The sequence below is a fragment of the Bombina bombina genome, chromosome 3 (assembly GCF_027579735.1).
Source record: "Bombina bombina isolate aBomBom1 chromosome 3, aBomBom1.pri, whole genome shotgun sequence".
NCBI lineage: Eukaryota > Metazoa > Chordata > Amphibia > Anura > Bombinatoridae > Bombina > Bombina bombina.
In genome coordinates this window covers 844483741-844504380 of record NC_069501.1, presented here as the reverse complement: position 1 = coordinate 844504380, position 20640 = coordinate 844483741, and the positions used below count along the sequence as shown (strand labels likewise).

At 41.8% G+C, this 20640-nt stretch overlaps 1 protein-coding gene across 1 annotated transcript in view; it reads left to right on the top strand.

Moving 5' to 3' along the window:
- TPP2 (tripeptidyl peptidase 2) overlaps positions 1-20640 on the top strand; it is a 217732-nt gene that overhangs the window by 180777 nt on the left and 16315 nt on the right. Inside the window, exons 25-26 of the mRNA XM_053705476.1 lie at positions 11892-12022; positions 14036-14243. Coding sequence (XP_053561451.1) covers positions 11892-12022; positions 14036-14243 — 339 coding nt within the window. The remainder of the gene's footprint in view (positions 1-11891; positions 12023-14035; positions 14244-20640) is intronic.

Sequence of the window (20640 nt, the reverse complement as noted above, 5' to 3'; positions counted from 1 at the left end):
TGTGATTCAGACAGAGCATACAATTTAACAATTTCCAATGTACTTCTAATACCATATTTGCTTTGATCCCATGTTATTCTTTGTTGAAGAAATACATAGGTAGCGCAGGAAACAGTGCTGCCATCTTGTGCTCAAATGGATAACATTCTTGCAAAACTGCTGTCACATAATGCTCCACACACCCTTTTATACATTACTGTTAATTGAACTAATAATGAGTTCCTGTAAATGCTTATTCATACAGTAGTACTTGTAATAACATCAGTATTCCGATAAACCAGGCAGCTCGTCTCGTCTGGCCTGGTCAGTGGTCAGTCCAGTTTACTGCAAAGCGTATAAGCACAAAGTGATGGTTCTATGTACTTTTAACAGTAAACCTGTTTTGGTTTGTTTGAGATGAAACAGTAGAAGTGGTGATGATCAGGAGACCAACATTCCTTTGCATGGTCCCATAGCACTTGGTACTGCTGGACATAAAGTCTTCCCTTTATGAATTTATTTTGCCTATTTAGAAGGTACTATTGATGTGGAGCCCTCTTTGTTCTTGAATGAATTGCAGGGGGGAAAATAAATGAGACCTAAGAGCCAAGACCACAGTAGGGTATATAGTGACCCTCTCTGTAGTTAACTCTCTTTACTACTTGCTTGTTTAATGCACTATATTTATTGTTATAAAATAAGCTTACTGAATCTTTAGAGAGAGACTTTAAACAGTGTTTCAGTGGATAGTAGTGTTTTAAGCCATTTTTCTTTCATGATTCAAATAGAGAAAACCATTTTTATACAACATTCCAATTTACTCCTATTATCTAATTTGCTTAATTCTTCAGATATCCTTTGTTGAAGCTATAACAATGTGCATTCACCAATCAGCAGATACTGAGCCTATCTAGATATACTTTTCAGCAAAGGATATCAATATAATCAAGCAAATCTGATAATAGAAGTAAATTAGAAAGTTATTTAAAATGACATGCTCTTTCTAAATCATGAAAGAAAAAAATTGGGTTTCATGTCGCTTTAAGATTTAAAAATTATCAAAATTCTATGCAGGCCAAAATATCCTTGTGCATTTTTTTTTCTCAATGCCCTTCAAATTTTCTTTGTAAAGTTGCTATTTCCAATGGAATTTGTATTGTTTAATAATTTATAATGATATAGACATGAGCTGTATAATAATGTTTCTCAGTTGATTAAACATGTGTACATTGTAAGCCTTAAAAGCAACAGGGCTTCATGCATCCTCTGTAATACCCATGTTCATTTATGGTCATGAGGTGTTATGTATTTTAATAGATTTTCAATCATAGTGTGAGCAGATAGATTGATTGAAATTCATTTTTCTTTCCTAAGCCATGGAGAGTCCACAACGTCATTCCAATTACTAGGGGGATATTCACTCCTGGCCAGCAGGAGGAGGCAAAGAGCACCCCAGCAAAGCTGTTAAGTGTCACTTCCCTTACCCATAACCCCCCAGTCATTCTCTTTGTCTCTGTCAATGCAGTGAAGTTGGTGTTTGAAGATATGTTTTCCTTTTTTGGGTACTATTCCCTGCTTGCAAGGATTGAGGTTTAGCTGTGTCCACATCAATCTCTTGAGTAAGAAGAGATTAGCAGTTAGAAAGTGGTGAGGCAGTGCTTGCTTAGTTGTCTAACATATTTGCTGCCCTCGGTGTAGAAAGCCAGAGTTGGTTACTCTGTTCTTTGTTGTTCCACAGGTCTCTGTAAGGAATATGTGTCCTTTCACGCCTTGTGAGCTGTCTTCCTGCCAGACAGCTAGATTTGCAGGTAAGTGCTTTTGTCTTCTAGGTACTGGAGACTTGCACTATCTAATTTAACACTGCATTAATTTCATGGGACATTTATAATCCTTTAGTAAGGATTCTTTGGGGCAGTTTACAGGCACTATTTGTATGTGATAAGAGACTGGGTTAACAGCCTTCCTTATAGGTTTGTTAGGGACTCTAACCTTATGGCTATATGATTTTAATTTAATATAATTTAATTTGGGGAATGTTTTAAACGGTTACTCAGTTTTTTACTTCAGAGTATGAAACGCACGCTTTTTTACTTATTGCTCAGTTTTTTTTATGCAGCTCACCTGACCTCCTGATCTTCCGCTTCTGTCAGTTTCTCTTTGTTGCGGCTGTTTGATATCATCTGGCTGACTTGAGTCCTTAGATCGTTCAGTCTCTGAAGGGTATGGTAGGGCACCTCAGCTTCTGAGGTGTAGAGATGTATTTTTTTTATTTAATTGCCTAGCGTTTTATAGAAAAAACTTTTTTTCTTAAAGTGACATTCCTTGCTTTTTGGGCCTTTATCAGCTATGGATAATGAACAAGAGTCTGAAGGCCAACATTATCTTACCTATGCAATTTTGTTCCTCATGTTTAGAAAAAACTTTAAAATGTAAAGACAAGTTACTTGTTTCTGAGCCTAATGTCTCACAGGATGATGCTGTTCAGGTAGTGCCACAGCTTTCCCCTCACACGTCCCCAAGCCTCAATGGCTTCACATACAGTGCCCTGCAGTTCCTCACAGCCTCCTGGAGGAGTTTATTTGCCAATAGATTTTGCCGCATAGATATATTCTGTGGTATCTCGGCTTTATCTGCTTTTCCCATGATAGGGAAGCGCAAGAGGAAATCTAAACATTTTTCTGAGTGTAAAATTTCTGTCCCGTCTGCTGCTGCGCAGGTTGACCTCCCTCATAAGTCTGATGAGGAGGATTCCTCGGTAGCTTCTGAGGGTGAAATCTCAGATTTGGACAGGTTAAATCTTTTTGGCTGATTCTGAAGAAGTAAACTTCAGATTTAAGCTTGAAAACCTTCGTTTTTTTTTCCGTTTACTGCTAAAGGAGGTACTGGCTACTTTGGACTACTCCGATTCTTCTGTCGCTGTCAACCCTAAGAAATCTAGTAAGCATAACATATACTATGATGTAAGAGAACCACAATTTCTATTGAGGATGGCTGTTCTTTTAAGGATCCCATGGACAAAAAGTTGGAGGCTTATTTAAAGAAAATGTATGTTCATCAGGGTCTACAATGGCAACCTGCAGTTTATATTGCCACAGTAACAAGTGCAGCATCTTATTGGTGCAATGCTTTGTCTAAATTGATTTTAGATGAGACTCTATTGGAAGAGATCCAAGTTAGGATTAAGGCTCTCAAGCTAGCCAATTCCTTTATCTCTGATGCTAACATGCAAGTCATTAGACTTGGAGCCAAAATGTCTGGCTTCACTGTCCTAGCCCGCAGGGCTTTGTGGCTGAAATCTTGGTCAGCTGATGTTACTTCCAAATCAAAGCTCCTGTCACTACCTTACAAGGGTAAGACCCTGTTTGGTCCTGGACTGGCGGAGATCATTTCTGAAATTACAGGTGGGAAGGGGTTCTTTCTATCACAAGATAAAAAGAATAGACCTAAGGGACGTCAGAGTTCTAATTTTCATTCCTTTCGTAACCTAAAAGGTCAAAAGTCTTTCTCTCCCTCCTCCAAGCAGGAGCAGTCGAAGTCCTCTTGGAGACCCAATCAGACTTGGAAAATGGGTAAGCAATCAAAAAAGCCCTTATCTGAGACTAAGTCAGCATGAATGGTCTGCCCCTGGTCCGGGATTGGATCAAGTGGGGGGAGACTTTCCTTGTTTTGTCAAGCATGGCTATGAGATGTTCCAGATCCTTGGGATGTGGACATAGTATCTCAGGGTTACAAAATAGAATTCATCAGGTAAAAAAAGAGGCATTCTTAAAGGGACACTGTACCCAAATTTTTTCTTTTGAGATTCAGATAGAGCATGCAATTTGAAGCAACTTTCTAATGTACTCCTATTATCAAATTTTCTTCATTCTCTTGGTATGTTTATTTGAAAGCAAGAATTTAAGTTTAGATGCCGGCCCATTTTTGGTGAACAACCTGTGTTGTCCTTGCTGGTTGTCCTTGCTGATTGGGCAGCACCAATAAACAATTGCTGTCCATGGTTCTGAACCACAAATTTGCTGACTCCTCAGCTTAGATACCTTCTTTTTCAAATAAAGATATCAAGAGAACGAAGAGAAATTGATAATAGAAGTAAATTAGAAAGTTGCTTAAAATTGTATGCTCTATCTGAATCACAAAAGAAAAAAATTGGGTACAGTGTCCCTTTAAGCTGCCTTCAAGACCTTTCCTCCCTGGGAGTGATTGTTCCAGTAAGGAATTCTATTTAAATCTGTTTGTGGTTCCCAAAAAAGAGGGAACTTTTCGACCCATTTTAGACCTAAAGTGTCTCAACAAGTTTCTTAGGGTACCGTCCTTTAAAATGGAAACCATTCATTCCATTCTTCCTTTGGTCCAAGAGGGTCAGTAAATGACGACCGTAGACCTGAAGGACACGTATCTTCATGTTCCCATCTACAGAGATTATCACCAGATCCTGAGATTCCCTTTTCTAGACGAGCACTTTCAGTTTGTTGCTCTTCCGTTTGGCCTTGCCACAGCTCCCTGAATTTTCTCTAAGGTTCTGGGGGCTCTTTTGCCAGATTTCAGCTCTCAGGAAATTGCGTGACATATTGGTTCAGGTGCCATCTTTTCAACAAGCAAAGTCTCATGCAGAGATCTTTTCTATGTTCCTAAGGATGGTAACTGAATCTGGAGAAGATTTCCCTTGTTCCAGCTACAAGGGTGTGTTTCTTAGGGACCATCCTAGATTTCCTATCTTATGAAGATTTTTCTGACAGAGGTCAAAAAATCCAAACATCTCTCTTCTTGCCTCTCGCTACAGTCTACTGTTCGGCCATCAGTGGCTCAATGTATGGAGGTAATTGGTTTGATGGTCGCTTCCATGGACATCATTCCCTTTGCTCAATTCCATTTGAGAGCTCTGCAGTTATGCATGCTCAGACAATGGAATGGAGACCATTCAGATCTGTCTCAGAGGATAGATCTTGACCAGTTAACAAGAGACTCTCTCTCATGGTGGATTTCTGAAGATCATCAGTCTCAGGGCACATGCTTCCGGAGACCCTCCTGGGGGTAATTGTGAGTCCGGGACTCATTAAAAGCTCAGGGCGTATGGACTTGGGAGGAGTCTTCTCTCCCCATAAACATCTTGGAGTTGAGAGCGATCTTCAATGCTCTGATGGCTTGGCCTCAATTGTCCTTAGCGCGGTTTATTAGGATCCAGTCGGACATCATCACCTCAGTTTCTTACATCAACCACCAGGGAGGAACCTAAAGTTTCTTGGCCATGAAGGAGGTGACTCGGATTATTCAGTTCACCTCACAATTGTCTTCCATCTGCCATCCACATTCCAGGAGTGGACAACTGGGAGGTGGATTTTCTGAGTAGACAGACCTTTCATCTCGGGGGAGTGGACTCTCCATCCAGAGCTGTTCTCCAGATTAACCCTCAATTGGGGGGGTGCCAGAGTTGGATCTGATGGCGTCTCTTTAGAACGCCAAGCTTCCAAGCTACGGATCAAGGTCAAGAGATCCTCAGGCCGCCCTTATAGATGCTCTGGCAGATTTGCAAGGTGGCAACATGGTCCTCTCTGCATACTTTTGCCTCGGCTGTGGCCTCTTTTGGGAGAAAGGGTTCTTCAAGCGGTGGTGCCTTCTATGTAGGTATACCTGTCTTGTTCTCCTTCCCTGATCATTCTGGGTCCTTTAGCTTGGGTGTTGGTTCCCACTAGTAATTGGGATGACATTGTGGACTCGACATGTGTTAGGAAAGAAAATAAAATGTATGCTTACCTGATAAATGTCTTTCTTTCCGGACATGGAGAGTCCATGACTCCACCCTTAAGATTAGACGGTAATCTTTTACTAAACCTCAGGCACCTCTACACCTTTGTGTTATCATCTTTTTCGTTTCCCTTCAGCTGAATGACTGGGGGTTATGGGTAAGGGAAGTGACACTTAACAACTTTGCCGGGGTGCTCCTGCTGGCCAGGAATGAATATCCCACTAGTAATTGGAATGACGTTGTGGACTCTCCATGTCCGGAAAGAAAGAAATTTATCAGGTAAGCATAAATTTTATTTATTCTACCTTTTCTCCAACATAGGTGTGTCCGGTCCACGGCGTCATCCTTACTTGTGGGGTATTCTCTTCCCCAACAGGAAATGGCAAAGAGCCCAGCAAAGCTGGTCACATGATCCCTCCTAGGCTCCGCCTACCCCAGTCATTCTCTTTGCCGTTGTACAGGCAACATCTCCACGGAGATGGCTTAGAGTTTTTTAGTGTTTAACTGTAGTTTTTATTATTCAATCAAGAGTTTGTTATTTTAAAATAGTGCTGGTATGTACTATTTACTCAGAAACAGAAAAGAGATGAAGATTTCTGTTTGTATGAGGAAAATGATTTTAGCACCGTAACTAAAATCCATGGCTGTTCCACACAGGACTGTTGAGAGCAATTAACTTCAGTTGGGGGAACAGTGTGCAGTCTCTTACTGCTTGAGGTATGACACATTCTAACAAGACGATGTAATGCTGGAAGCTGTCATTTTCCCTATGGGATCCGGTAAGCCATGTTTATTAAGATAGTAAATAAGGGCTTCACAAGGGCTTATTAAGACTGTAGACTTTTTCTGGGCTAAATCGATTCATTATTAACACATATTTAGCCTTGAGGAATCATTTATTCTGGGTATTTTGATATGATTATATCGGCAGGCACTGTTTTAGACACCTTATTCTTTAGGGGCTTTCCCTAATCATAGTCAGAGCCTCATTTTCGCGCCGGTATGGCGCACTTGTTTTTGAGGACAGCATGGCATGCAGCTGCATGTGTGTGGAGCTCTGATACATAGAAAAGTCTTTCTGAAGGCATCATTTGGTATCGTATTCCCCTTTGGGCTTGGTTGGGTCTCAGCAAAGCAGATTCCAGGGACTGTAAAGGGGTTAAATATAAAAACGGCTCCGGTTCCGTTATTTTAAGGGTTAAAGCTTCCAAATTTGGTGTGCAATACTTTTAAGGCTTTAAGACACTGTGGTGAAATTTTGGTGAATTTTGAACAATTCCTTCATACTTTTTCGCAATTGCAGTAATAAAGTGTGTTTAGTTTAAAATTTAAAGTGACAGTAACGGTTTTATTTTAAAACTTTTTTTGTGCTTTGTTATCAAGTTTATGCCTGTTTAACATGTCTGAACTACCAGATAGATTGTGTTCTGACTGTGGGGAAACCAAGGTTCCTTCTCATTTAACTATATGTATTTTATGTCATAAAAAATTTTAGTAAAAATGATGCCCAAGATGATTCCTCAAGTGAGGGGAGTAAGCATGGTACTGCATCATCCCCTCCTTCGTCTACACCAGTCTTGCCCATACAGGAGGCCCCTAGTACATCTAGTGCGCCAATACTCCTTACTATGCAACATTTAACGGCTGTAATGGATAATTCTATCAAAAACATTTTAGCCAATATGCCCACTTATCAGCGAAAGCGCGACTGCTCTGTTTTAGAAAATTCTGTAGAGCATGAGAACGCTGATGATATGGTTTCTGAAGGGCCCCTACACCAGTCTGAGGGGGCCAGGGAGGTTTTGTCTGAGGGAGAAATTTCAGATTCAGGAAACATTTCTCAACAAGCTGAACCTGATGTGATTACTTTTAAATTTAAGTTGGAACATCTCCGCGCTCTGCTTAAGGAGGTGTTATCCAATTTGGATGATTGTGATTATCTGGTCATTCCAGAACCACTATGTAAAATGGAAAAGTTCTTAGAGGCCCCGGGGCCCCCCGAAGCTTTTCCTATATCCAAGCGGGTGGCGTACATTGTTAGTAAAGAATGGGACAGGCCCGGTATACCTTTAGTACCTCCCCCCATATTTATAAAATTGTTTTCTTATAGTCGACCCCAGAAAGGACTGATGGCAGACAGTCCCCAAGGTCGAGGGGGCGGTTTCTACTCTACACAAGCGCGCCACTATACCCATAGAAGATAGTTGTGCTTTCCAAGATCCTATGGATAAAAAATTAGAAGGTCTGCTAAAGATGTTTGTTCAGCAAGGTTCCCTTCTACAACCAATTGCATGCATTGTCCCTGTCACTGCAGCCGCGTGTTTCTAGTTTGATGAGCTAGGAAAGGCGATTATTAGTAATTCTTCTTCTTATGAGGAGATTATGGACAGAATTCGTGCTCTTAAATTGGCTAATTCTTTCACCCTAGACGCCACCTTGCAATTGGCTAGGTTAGCGGCGAAAAAATTCTGGGTTTGCTATTGTGGCGCAGAGCGCTTTGGTTAAAATCTTGGGCAGCGGATGCGTCTTCCAAGAACAAATTGCTTGACATTCCTTTCAAGGGGAAAACACTATTTGGCCCTGACTTGAAAGAGATTATCTCTGATATCACTGGGGGCAAGGGCCACGCCCTTCCTCAGGATAGGTCTTTTCAAGACCAAAAATAAACCTAAGTTTCGTCCCTTTCGCAGAAACGGATCAGCCCCAAGGGCTACGTCCTCTAAGCAGGAAGGTAATACTTCTCAAGCCAATCCAGCCTGGAGACCTATGCAAGGCTGGAACAAAGGAAAGCAGGCCAGGAAACCTGCCACTGCTACCAAGACAGCATGAAATGCGGGCCCCCGATCCGGGACCGGATCTGGTGGGGGGCAGACTCTCTCTCTTCGCTCAGGCTTGGGCAAGAGATGTTCTGGATCCCTGGGCGCTAGAAATAGTCTCCCAAGGTTATTCTCTGGAGTTCAAGGGGCTTCCTCCAAGGGGGAGGTTCCACAGGTCTCAGTTGTCTTCAGACCACATAAGAAGACAGGCATTCTTACATTGGGTAGAAGACCTGCTAAAAATGGGAGTGCTTCATCCTGTTCCATTAGGAGAACAAGGGATGGGGTTCTACTCCAATCTGTTCATAGTTCCCAAAAAAGAGGGAACGTTCAGACCAATCTTAGATCTCAAGATCTTGAACAAGTTTCTCAAGGTTCCATCGTTCAAGATGGAAACCATTCGAACACTTCTTCCTTCCATCCAGGAAGGTCAATTCATGACCAGGGTGGATTTCAAGGATGCGTATCTACATATTCCTATCCACAAGGAACATCATCGGTTCCTAAGGTTTGCATTCCTGGACAAGCATTTCCAGTTCGTGGCGTTTTCTTTCGGATTAGCCACTGCTCCTAGGATTTTCTCATAGGTACTAGGGTCCCTTCTGGCGGTGCTAAGACCAAGGGGCATTGCTGTAGTACCTTACTTGGACGACATTCTGATTCGAGCGTCGTCCCTTCCTCTAGTAAAGGCTCACACGGACATTGTCCTGGCCTTTCTCAGATCTCACGGATGGAAAGTGAACGTGGAAAAGAGTTCTCTATCTCCGTCAACGAGGGTTCCCTTCTTGGGAACTATAATAGACTCCTTAGAAATGAGGATTTTTCTGACAGAAGCCGGAAAAACAAAACTTCTAGACTCTTGTCGGATACTTCATTCCGTTCCTCTTCCTTCCATAGCACAGTGCATGGAAGTGATAGGTTTGATGGTAGCGGCAATGGACATAGTTCCTTTTGTGCGCATTCATCTAAGACCATTACAACTGTTCATGCTCAGTCAGTGGAATGGGGACTATTCAGACTTGTCTCCGAAGATACAAGAAAATCAGAGGACCAGAGACTCATTCCGTTGGTGGCTGTCCCTGGACAACCTGTCACAAGGGATGACCTTCCGCAGACCAGAGTGGGTCATTGTCACGACCGACGCCAGTCTGATGGGCTGGGGCGCGGTCTGGGGATCCCTGAAAGCTCAGGGTCTTTGGTCTCGGGTAGAATCTCTTCTACCGATAAATATTCTGGAACTGAGAGCGATATTCAATGCTCTCAAAGCTTGGCCTCAGCTAGCGAGGGCCAAGTTCATACATCAACCATCAGGGGGGAACAAGGAGTTCCCTAGCGATGGAAGAAGTGACCAAAATCATTCTATGGGCGGAGTCTCACTCCTGCCACCTGTCTGCTATCCACATCCCAGGAGTGGAAAATTGGGAAGCGGATTTTCTGAGTCGTCAGACATTGCATCCGGGGGAGTGGGAACTCCATCCGGAAATCTTTGCCCAAGTCACTCAACCGTGGGGCATTCCAGACATGGATCTGATGGCCTCTCGTCAGAACTTCAGAGTTCCTTACTACGGGTACAGATCCAGGGATCCCAAGGCGGCTCTAGTGGATGCACTAGTAGCACCTTGGACCTTCAAACTAGCTTATGTGTTCCCGCCGTTTCCTCTCATCCCCAGGCTGGTAGCCAGGATCAATCAGGAGAGGGCGTCGGTGATTTTGATAGCTCCTGCGTGGCCACGCAGGACTTGGTATGCAGATCTGGTGAATATGTCATCGGCTCCTCTATGGAAGCTACCTTTGAGACGAGACCTTCTTGTTCTAGGTCCGTTCGACCCACTCCAGCTGACTGCTTGGAGATTGAACGCTTGATCTTATCAAAGCGAGGGTTCTCAGATTCTGTTATTAATACTCTTGTTCAGGCCTGAAAGCCTGTAACCAGAAAAATTACCACATAATTTGGTATATCTGTTGGTGTGAATCTGCAGGATTCCCTTGGGACAAGGTTAAGATTCCTAAGAGTCTATCCTTCCTTCGAGAAGGATTGGAAAAAGGATTATCTGCAAGTTCCTTGATGGGACAGATTTCTGCCTTGTCTGTGTTACTTCACAAAAAGCTGGCAGCTGTGCCAGATGTTCTAGCCTTTGTTCAGGCTCTGGTTAGAATCAAGCCTGTTTACAAAATTTGGACTCCTCCTTGGAGTCTCAACCTAGTTCTTTCAGTTCTTCAGGGGGTTCCGTTTGAACCCTTACATTCCGTTGATATTAAGTTATTATCTTGGAAAGTTTTGTTTTTGGTTGCAATTTCTTCTGCTAGAAGAGTTTCAGAATTATCTGCTCTGCAGTGTTCTTCTCCTTATCTGGTGTTCCATGCAGATAAGGTGGTTTTGCGTACTAAACCTGGTTTTCTTCCAAAAGTTGTTTCTAACAAAAACATTAACCAGGAGATAGTTGTGCCTTCTTTGTGTCCTAATCCAGTTTCAAAGAAGGAACGTTTGTTGCACAACTTGGATGTAGTTCGTGCTCTCAAATTTTACTTAGCAGCTACTAAGGATTTCAGACAAACTTTGTCTTTGTTTGTTGTTTATTCTGGTAAACGGAGAGGTCAAAAAGCAACTTCTACCTCTCTCTCCTTCTGGATTAAAAGCATTATCCGATTGGCTTATGAGACTGCCGGACGGCAGCCTCCTGAAAGAATCACAGCTCACTCCACTAGGGCTGTGGCTTCCACATGGGCCTTCAAGAACGAGGCTTCTGTTGATCAGATATGTAAGGCAGCGACTTGGTCTTCACTGCACACTTTTTCTAAATTTTACAAATTTGATACTTTTGCTTCTTCTGAGGCTATTTTTGGGAGAAAGGTTTTGCAAGCCGTGGTGCCTTCCATTTAGGTGACCTGATTTGCTCCCTCCCTTCATCCGTGTCCTAAAGCTTTGGTATTGGTTCCCACAAGTAAGGATGACGCCGTGGACCGGACACACCTATGTTGGAGAAAACAGAATTTATGTTTACCTGATAAATTACTTTCTCCAACGGTGTGTCCGGTCCACGGCCCGCCCTGGTTTTTTTTTTTAATCAGGTCTGATAATTTATTTTCTTTAACTACAGTCACCACGGTAACATATGGTTTCTCCTATGCAAATATTCCTCCTTAACGTCGGTCGAATGACTGGGGTAGGCGGAGCCTAGGAGGGATCATGTGACCAGCTTTGCTGGGCTCTTTGCCATTTCCTGTTGGGGAAGAGAATATCCCACAAGTAAGGATGACGCCGTGGACCGGACACACCGTTGGAGAAAGTAATTTATCAGGTAAACATAAATTCTGTTTTTGATCTTTAACATGAATTTTTTTTCCTTCTTAAGGACCGAATAAAAAGATTGGATGAAATCATTGAAGCAGCTAACGAAGTTATTTCACAAATTGATCAAACTGCACTCGCAGTGTTTTTTGCCATGAAGACTGATCCAAGACCTGATGCAGCCACTCTAAAAAAGTACCTAGTACCCAGTAAATATTTTAGTTTTTTGCACCCTATTTTAAATTTGTGCCTACATAACCTGATAAATAACAATAAATGTAAACCTATTCTAATGTGCTCTGATGACCATACAAGCAAAGCATTTGTTTTACTTTCCATTTATGCAAATACAAAAACCACAAGTGCTTACAGGAGCACTACAGCACTATAGGACATAATGAGGAGGACGGACAGAATATTGAGCTATTTACTCGTTTTTCAAATTAGACAGAGGTGTTTGTGTATAGTCTCACATAGTCTGCAGAATATTCTAAACAGTAATAGGTATAAAAACAAATTCTAGAAGTTGTAGCTCCCCTTGGCTTATAGATTTAAAGCCTACACTAATGCATTTGTTTTATAGTAATGCATAGCTTTAACTACAGGTGAAAGATATAAAGTGAATTTGTCCTCATGCCACTAAATGCATTCTTTTTTTTTGTTTTATTCTTTTATTTAGATGAATGATATCCAAGTCAAATGTGCAAAACAAAGGATCACGATAAATAATGTTTAAAACCTAGTCCTATATTTGATCTGTTTTGGGGGAAAGAATAATCATGAACAGAGATAAAACACTACAGTTATGCTAATTGTTGTAAAAATAAGGAATAGTGAAATAATGTGAACAATATGGATAGAGCAACCTTACATTTTTAGATAGGTTAAAGGGACACGAAACCCAAAATGTTTTTCATGATTCAGATAGAGAATACAATTTAAACAGCTTTCCAGTTTACTTCTATTATCTATTTTGCTTAATTTGTTTGGTATCCTTTGTTGAAGAGGCAGCAATGCACTGCTGCAGACTAGGTGAATGCATTGGGTGAGCCAATAAAATGAGCCATATATGTGCAGCCACCAATCAGCCGCTCCTGAGCCTTCCTAGGTATGTTTTTCAACTAAGTATACAAAGAACAAAACAAATTAGATAACCAAAATCTATTGGAAAGTTGTTTAAAATCACACGCTCTATCTCATTCATGAAAGAAAAAAGTGGGTTTCATGTCAGTTTAAAATGATTTGTTCTTTCAGTTTCGGGACCTTAGTTTACTTTTTAAATACAGAAATACTCTACGCACATGCTCGTGTTACTCACTACCCTGCCTACTTGGCTGATTAATCATGGCAATTCCTGGCCAACCATAGTGCCCTTTTATTTTAATTATGATGTTTATCTTTTCCTGTGTTTTTATTTATTAATTTCACATAAATATATTGCATTATGACTCTACTTTTTAACGCTAATATTAATTTTTAATAGTTATTTATTAACAGCTTTAGCTCAGGTATACTGGTGTGTATTTCTCTCTAATTTAGGTTGGGAATTCTTGGGCTATTTTTCTGATTTGAGAAGTAGGTAACTGAGATTATGCCAAGTACATAATTGGGGTTGTAGTTAAAATAAAGGAAGAACCACTGGTGTAGGCACTTTATAGGGAGATTTTGCTTGTATAAAATCAATCGACTGGTATAAAGAGGTGTCTAGACTACTAGGTTAGGCAGTCTGTCAATTATTCTAGAGGCTTGCAAGGGTCATACTCTGTTTGTCACTACCAGCAATGTCCAGGTACACCCATGGCTGGAAAATATGATTGAGAGCAGCAAAGAAGTGGCTAGTTGGAAGGGGGGGATATGTAAATATGCTTATTTACTTGAAGATGCCTTTCTATATCACTCAGATACCCAATTGGTGCATTTATTGTTTATATTATTAGTCTTATGCACTGTATAACTTTCATAGAAGTGGTGGGGTAATCTAATAATGTATTGCAGCTGCCAGTATATTATGCTACTGCTTGTTACAATTTATCCCTGGTATTTTATAACGACATAGTCATTATATTTTCTTCTCTACATAGTTATATTGTTAGAGTATATAATATATTGTTTCCACATAGACAACTATAAGTACAAAGTATAAATGCATAAACACGTATGGTCACTTGTTGCTTTAGAAATTATTACAATTCTTAAACTTCCTTACAGTGAGATGGACAAACAGAAAACCACCTTGATTGATGCTTTGTGTCGTAAAGGCAGTGGCTTAGCAGAGAAGATACTTTATCTGCAGTCTGAGGATGGTGCTGCGTCCTGTGACATAGAGGGAATCGATGACGTTCAGGAGGCCTGTATGGAATCCTTAAATGATACTTACTGGGAAATGGCCAAGTGGTCTGATCTCAACGACTCAAAGGTAAATCCAAAATTGTATTTCTCCAACATAGGTGTGTCCGGTCCACGGCGTCATCCTTACTTGTGGGATATTCTCTTCCCCAACAGGAAATGGCAAAGAGCCCAGCAAAGCTGGTCACATGATCCCTCCTAGGCTCCGCCTTCCCCAGTCATTCTCTTTGCCGTTGTACAGGCAACATCTCCACGGAGATGGCTTAGAGTTTTTTGGTGTTTAAATGTAGTTTTTATTCTTCAATCAAGAGTTTGTTATTTTAAAATAGTGCTGGTATGTACTATTTACTCTGAAACAGAAAAGAGATGAAGATTTCTGTTTGTAAGAGGAAAATGATTTTAGCAACCGTTACTAAAATCGATGGCTGTTTCCACACAGGACTGTTGAGAGGAATTAACTTCAGTTGGGGGAAACAGTGAGCAGACTTTTGCTGCTTGAGGTATGACACATTTCTAACAAGACTTGGTAATGCTGGAAGCTGTCATTTTCCCTATGGGATCCGGTAAGCCATTTTTATTAAATAAGAATAAAGGGCTTCACAAGGGCTTAAAGACTGGTAGACATTTTTCTGGGCTAAAACGATTGATTTATAAGCATTTTTAATAGTTTATAGCTTTGAGGAGTTATTTTATTCTTGGGAATTATGTTAAATAACCGGCAGGCACTGTATTGGACACCTTTTTCACTGGGGGCCTTCTCTAATCATAGGCAGAGCCTCATTTTCGCGCCTCTATTGCGCAGTTGTTTTTGGGAAGCAAGGCATGCAGATGCATGTGTGAGGAGCTCAGATACATAGAAAAAGCTTACTGAAGGCGTCATTTGGTATCGTATTCCCCTCTGGGCTTGGTTGGGTCTCAGCAAAGCAGATACCAGGGACTGTATAGGGGTTAAATATAAAAACGGCTCCGGTTCCGTTATTTTAAGAGTTAAAGCTTTCAAATTTGGTGTGCAATACTTTTAAGGCTTTAAGACACTGTGGTGAAATTTTGGTGAATTTTGAACAATTCCTTCATACTTTTTCACATTTTCAGTAATAAAGTGTGTTCAGTTTAAAATTTAAAGTGACAGTAACGGTTTTATTTTAAAACGTTTTTTGTACTTTTTTATCAAGTTTTTGCCTGTTTAACATGTCTGAACTATCAGATAGACTATGTTCTGTATGTGAGGAAGCCAAGGTTCCTTCTCATTTAAATAGATGTGATGTATGTGACACAAAATTTAGAGAAAATTATGCCCAAGATGATTCCTCAAGTGAGGGGAGTAAGCATGGTACTGCATCATCCCCTCCTTCGTCTACGCCAGTCTTGCCCACACAGGAGGCCCCTAGTACATCTAGTGCGCCAATACTCCTTACTATGCAACAATTAACGGCTGTAATGGATAATTCTATCAAAAACATTTTAGCCAAAATGCCCACTTATCAGCGAAAGCGCGACTGCTCTGTTTTAGAAAATACCGAAGAGCATGAGGACGCTGATGATAATGGTTCTGAAATGCCCCTACACCAGTCTGAGGGGGCCAGGGAGGTTTTGTCTGAGGGAGAAATTTCAGATTCAGGGAAAATTTCTCAACAAGCTGAACCTGATGTGATTACATTCAAATTTAAATTGGAACATCTCCGCGCTCTGCTTAAGGAGGTGTTATCTACTCTGGATGATTGTGACAATTTGGTCATTCCAGAGAAATGATGTAAGATGGACAAGTTCCTAGAGGTCCCGGGGCCCCCCGAAGCTTTTCCTATACCCAAGCGGGTGGCGGACATTGTAAACAAAGAATGGGAAAGGCCCGGCATACCTTTTGTCCCTCCCCCTATATTTAAGAAATTGTTTCCTATGGTCGACCCCAGAAAGGACTTATGGCAGACAGTCCCCAAGGTCGAGGGGGCGTTTTCTACTCTAAACAAACGCACTACTATCCCTATAGAAGATAGTTGTGCTTTCAAAGATCCTATGGATAAAAAATTAGAGGGTTTGCTTAAAAAGATGTTTGTTCAGCAAGGTTACCTTCTACAACCAATTTCATGCATTGTTCCTGTCACTACAGCAGCGTGTTTCTGGTTCGATGAACTAGAAAAGTCGCTCAATAAAGATTCTTCTTATGAGGAGATTATGGACAGAATTCATGCTCTTAAATTGGCTAATTCTTTTACTTTAGACGCCACTTTGCAATTGGCTAGATTAGCGGCGAAAAATTCGGGGTTTACTATTGTGGCGCGCAGAGTGCTTTGGCTAAAATCTTGGTCAGCGGATGCGTCTTCCAAGAACAAATTGCTTAACATACCTTTCAAGGGGAAAACGCTGTTTGGCCCTGACTTGAAAGAGATTATTTCAGATATCACTGGGGGTAAGGGCCACGCCCTTCCTCAGGATAGGTCTTTCAAGGCTAAAAATAAACCAAATTTTCGTCCCTTTCGCAGAAACGGACCAGCCCCAAGTTCTACATCCTCTAAGCAAGAGGGTAATACTTCTCAAACCAAGCCAGCCTGGAGGCCAATGCAAGGCTGGAACAAAGGTAAGCAGGCCAAGAAACCTGCCACTGCTACCAAGACAGCATGAGATGTTGGCCCCCGATCCGGGACCGGATCTGGTGGGGGGCAGACTTTCTCTCTTCGCTCAGGCTTGGGCAAGAGATGTTCTGGATCCTTGGGCGCTAGAAATAGTCTCCCAAGGTTATCTTCTGGAATTCAAGGAGCTACCCCCAAGGGGGAGGTTCCACAGGTCTCAATTGTCTTCAGACCACATAAAAAGACAGGCATTCTTACATTGTGTAGAAGACCTGTTAAAAATGGGAGTGATTCATCCTGTTCCATTAGGAGAACAAGGGATGGGATTCTACTCCAATCTGTTCATAGTTCCCAAAAAAGAGGGAACATTCAGACCAATCTTAGATCTCAAGATCCTAAACAAATTTCTCAAGGTTCCATCGTTCAAAATGGAAACCATTCGGACAATTCTTCCTACCATCCAGGAAGGTCAATTCATGACCACGGTGGATTTAAAGGATGCGTATCTACATATTCCTATCCACAAGGAACATCATCGGTTCCTAAGGTTCGCCTTTCTGGACAAGCATTACCAGTTTGTGGCACTTCCATTCGGATTAGCCACTGCTCCAAGAATTTTCACAAAGGTACTAGGGTCCCTTCTAGCGGTGCTAAGACCAAGGGGCATTGCAGTAGTACCTTACTTGGACGACATACTGATTCAAGCGTCGTCTCTACCTCAAGCAAAGGCTCATACGGACATTGTCCTGGCCTTTCTCAGATCTCACGGGTGGAAAGTGAACGTAGAAAAAAGTTCTCTATCCCCGTCAACAAGAGTTCCCTTCTTGGGAACAATAATAGACTCCTTAGAAATGAGGATTTTTCTGACAGAGGCCAGAAAATCAAAACTTCTAAGCGCTTGTCAAGTACTTCATTCTGTTCTTCTTCCTTCCATAGCGCAGTGCATGGAAGTAATAGGTTTGATGGTCGCGGCAATGGACATAGTTCCTTTTGCGCGAATTCATCTAAGACCATTACAACTGTGCATGCTCAGTCAGTGGAATGGGGATTATACAGACTTGTCTCCGACGATACAAGTAGATCAGAGGACCAGAGATTCACTCCGTTGGTGGCTGACCCTGGACAAGCTGTCACAAGGGATGAGCTTCCGCAGACCAGAGTGGGTCATTGTCATGACCGACGCCAGTCTGGTGGGCTGGGGCGCGGTCTGGGAACCCCTGAAAGCTCAGGGTCTTTGGTCTCGGGAAGAATCTCTTCTCCCGATAAATATTCTGGAACTGAGAGCGATATTCAATGCTCTCAAGGCTTGGCCTCAGCTAGCAAAGGCCAAATTCATACGGTTTCAATCAGACAACATGACGACTGTTGCGTATATCAACCATCAGGGGGGAACAAGGAGTTCCCTGGCGATGGAAGAAGTGACCAAAATAATTCAATGGGCGGAGACTCACTCCTGCCACTTGTCTGCAATCCACATCCCAGGAGTGGAAAATTGGGAAGCGGATTTTCTGAGTCGTCAGACATTTCATCCGGGGGAGTGGGAACTCCATCCGGAAATCTTTGCCCAAATAATTCAATTGTGGGGCATTCCAGACATGGATCTGATGGCGTCTCGTCAGAACTTCAAGGTTCCTTGCTACGGGTCCAGATCCAGGGATCCCAAGGCGACTCTAGTGGATGCACTAGTAGCACCTTGGAGCTTCAACCTAGTTTATGTGTTTCCACCGTTTCCTCTCATTTCCAGGCTGGTAGCCAGGATCAAACAGGAGAGGGTATCGGTGATCTTGATAGCTCCTGCGTGGCCACGCAGGACTTGGTATGCAGATCTGGTGAATATGTCATCGGCTCCACCATGGAAGCTACCTTTGAGACAGGACCTTCTTGTTCAAGGTCCGTTCGAACATCCGAATCTGGCCTCACTCCAACTGACTGCTTGGAGATTGAACGCTTGATTTTATCAAAGCGAGGGTTCTCAGATTCTGTCATTGATACTCTTGTTCAGGCCAGAAAGCCTGTAACTAGAAAAATCTACCATAAAATATGGAAAAAATATATCTGTTGGTGTGAATCTAAAGGATTCCCATGGAACAAGATAAAAATTCCTAAGATTTTATCCTTTCTTCAAGAAGGTTTGGAGAAAGGATTATCTGCAAGTTCTTTGAAGGGACAGATTTCTGCTTTATCTGTTTTACTTCACAAAAAGCTGGCGGCTGTGCCAGATGTTCAAGCTTTTGTTCAGGCTCTGGTTAGAATCAAGCCTGTTTACAAACCTTTGACTCCTCCTTGGAGTCTTAATTTAGTTCTTTCAGTTCTTCAGGGGGTTCCGTTTGAACCCCTACATTCCGTTGATATCAAGTTATTATCTTGGAAAGTTTTGTTTTTGGTTGCAATTTCTTCTGCTAGAAGAGTTTCAGAGTTATCTGCTCTGCAGTGTTCTCCTCCTTATCTGGTGTTCCATGCAGATAAGGTGGTTTTGCGTACTAAACCTGGTTTTCTTCCGAAAGTTGTTTCTAACAAAAATATTAACCAGGAGATAGTCGTGCCTTCTTTGTGTCCGAATCCAGTTTCAAAGAAGGAACGTTTGTTGCACAATTTGGATGTAGTTCGTGCTCTAAAATTCTATTTAGAGGCTACAAAGGATTTCAGACAAACATCTTCCTTGTTTGTTGTTTATTCTGGTAAAAGGAGAGGTCAAAAAGCAACTTCTACCTCTCTCTCTTTTTGGCTTAAAAGCATCATCAGATTGGCTTATGAGACTGCCGGACGGCAGCCTCCTGAAAGAATCACAGCTCATTCCACTAGGGCCGTGGCTTCCACATGGGCCTTCAAGAACGAGGCTTCTGTTGATCAGATATGTAAGGCAGCGACTTGGTCTTCACTGCACACTTTTACCAAATTTTACAAATTTGATACTTTTGCTTCTTCTGAGGCTATTTTTGGGAGAAAGGTTTTGCAAGCCGTGGTGCCTTCCATCTAGGTGACCTGATTTGCTCCCTCCCATCATCCGTGTCCTAAAGCTTTGGTATTGGTTCCCACAAGTAAGGATGACGCCGTGGACCGGACACACCTATGTTGGAGAAAACAGAATTTATGTTTACCTGATAAATTACTTTCTCCAACGGTGTGTCCGGTCCACGACCCGCCCTGGTTTTTTAATCAGGTCTGATGATTTATTTTCTCTAACTACAGTCACCACGGTATCATATGATTTCTCCTATGCAAATATTCCTCCTTTACGTCGGTCGAATGACTGGGGAAGGCGGAGCCTAGGAGGGATCATGTGACCAGCTTTGCCATTTCCTGTTGGGGAAGAGAATATCCCACAAGTAAGGATGACGCCGTGGACCGGACACACCGTTGGAGAAAGTAATTTATCAGGTAAACATAAATTCTGTTTTTATACATTTTTCTCCCTATTGTTCTTAACAACCAGCAGCACGTAACATCAAAGCATCTTGCAGACACCTCTGTGTTGACTATTGCTTTTTTTCTGTATCCAGCACATTGATTTCAGCTTTTATGCTCCATGGTGGAGTTATGAATGCAGCAGGGCACATGGTGATGGTGTATTTTCCCACCAGTGGATCTGTCCTATACTAAGGATCATAATGTGCTTTTTAGGTTTATTTCTACCTCCAGCAAAACTGTAATCAGTAAGAAGTCTCTACCTAAACAGTTGACAACATAGCATAGGTAGGAAGAAATTAAGAAATAATACTTATTTAATTTTGTAACCACATCAAAGCAATAACCACTAATATTTTAATATTACTTTATGGTTTAAGTTCCGGACAGTCCGTGTTTCCTTCTTTGTAGTAACTAAAAATGCAGCAGGATACTTTTATTCTTTTGCTTGTATTGAGGTAAAAATAACATTAACATGTTTTGGAGCCATATAGAATA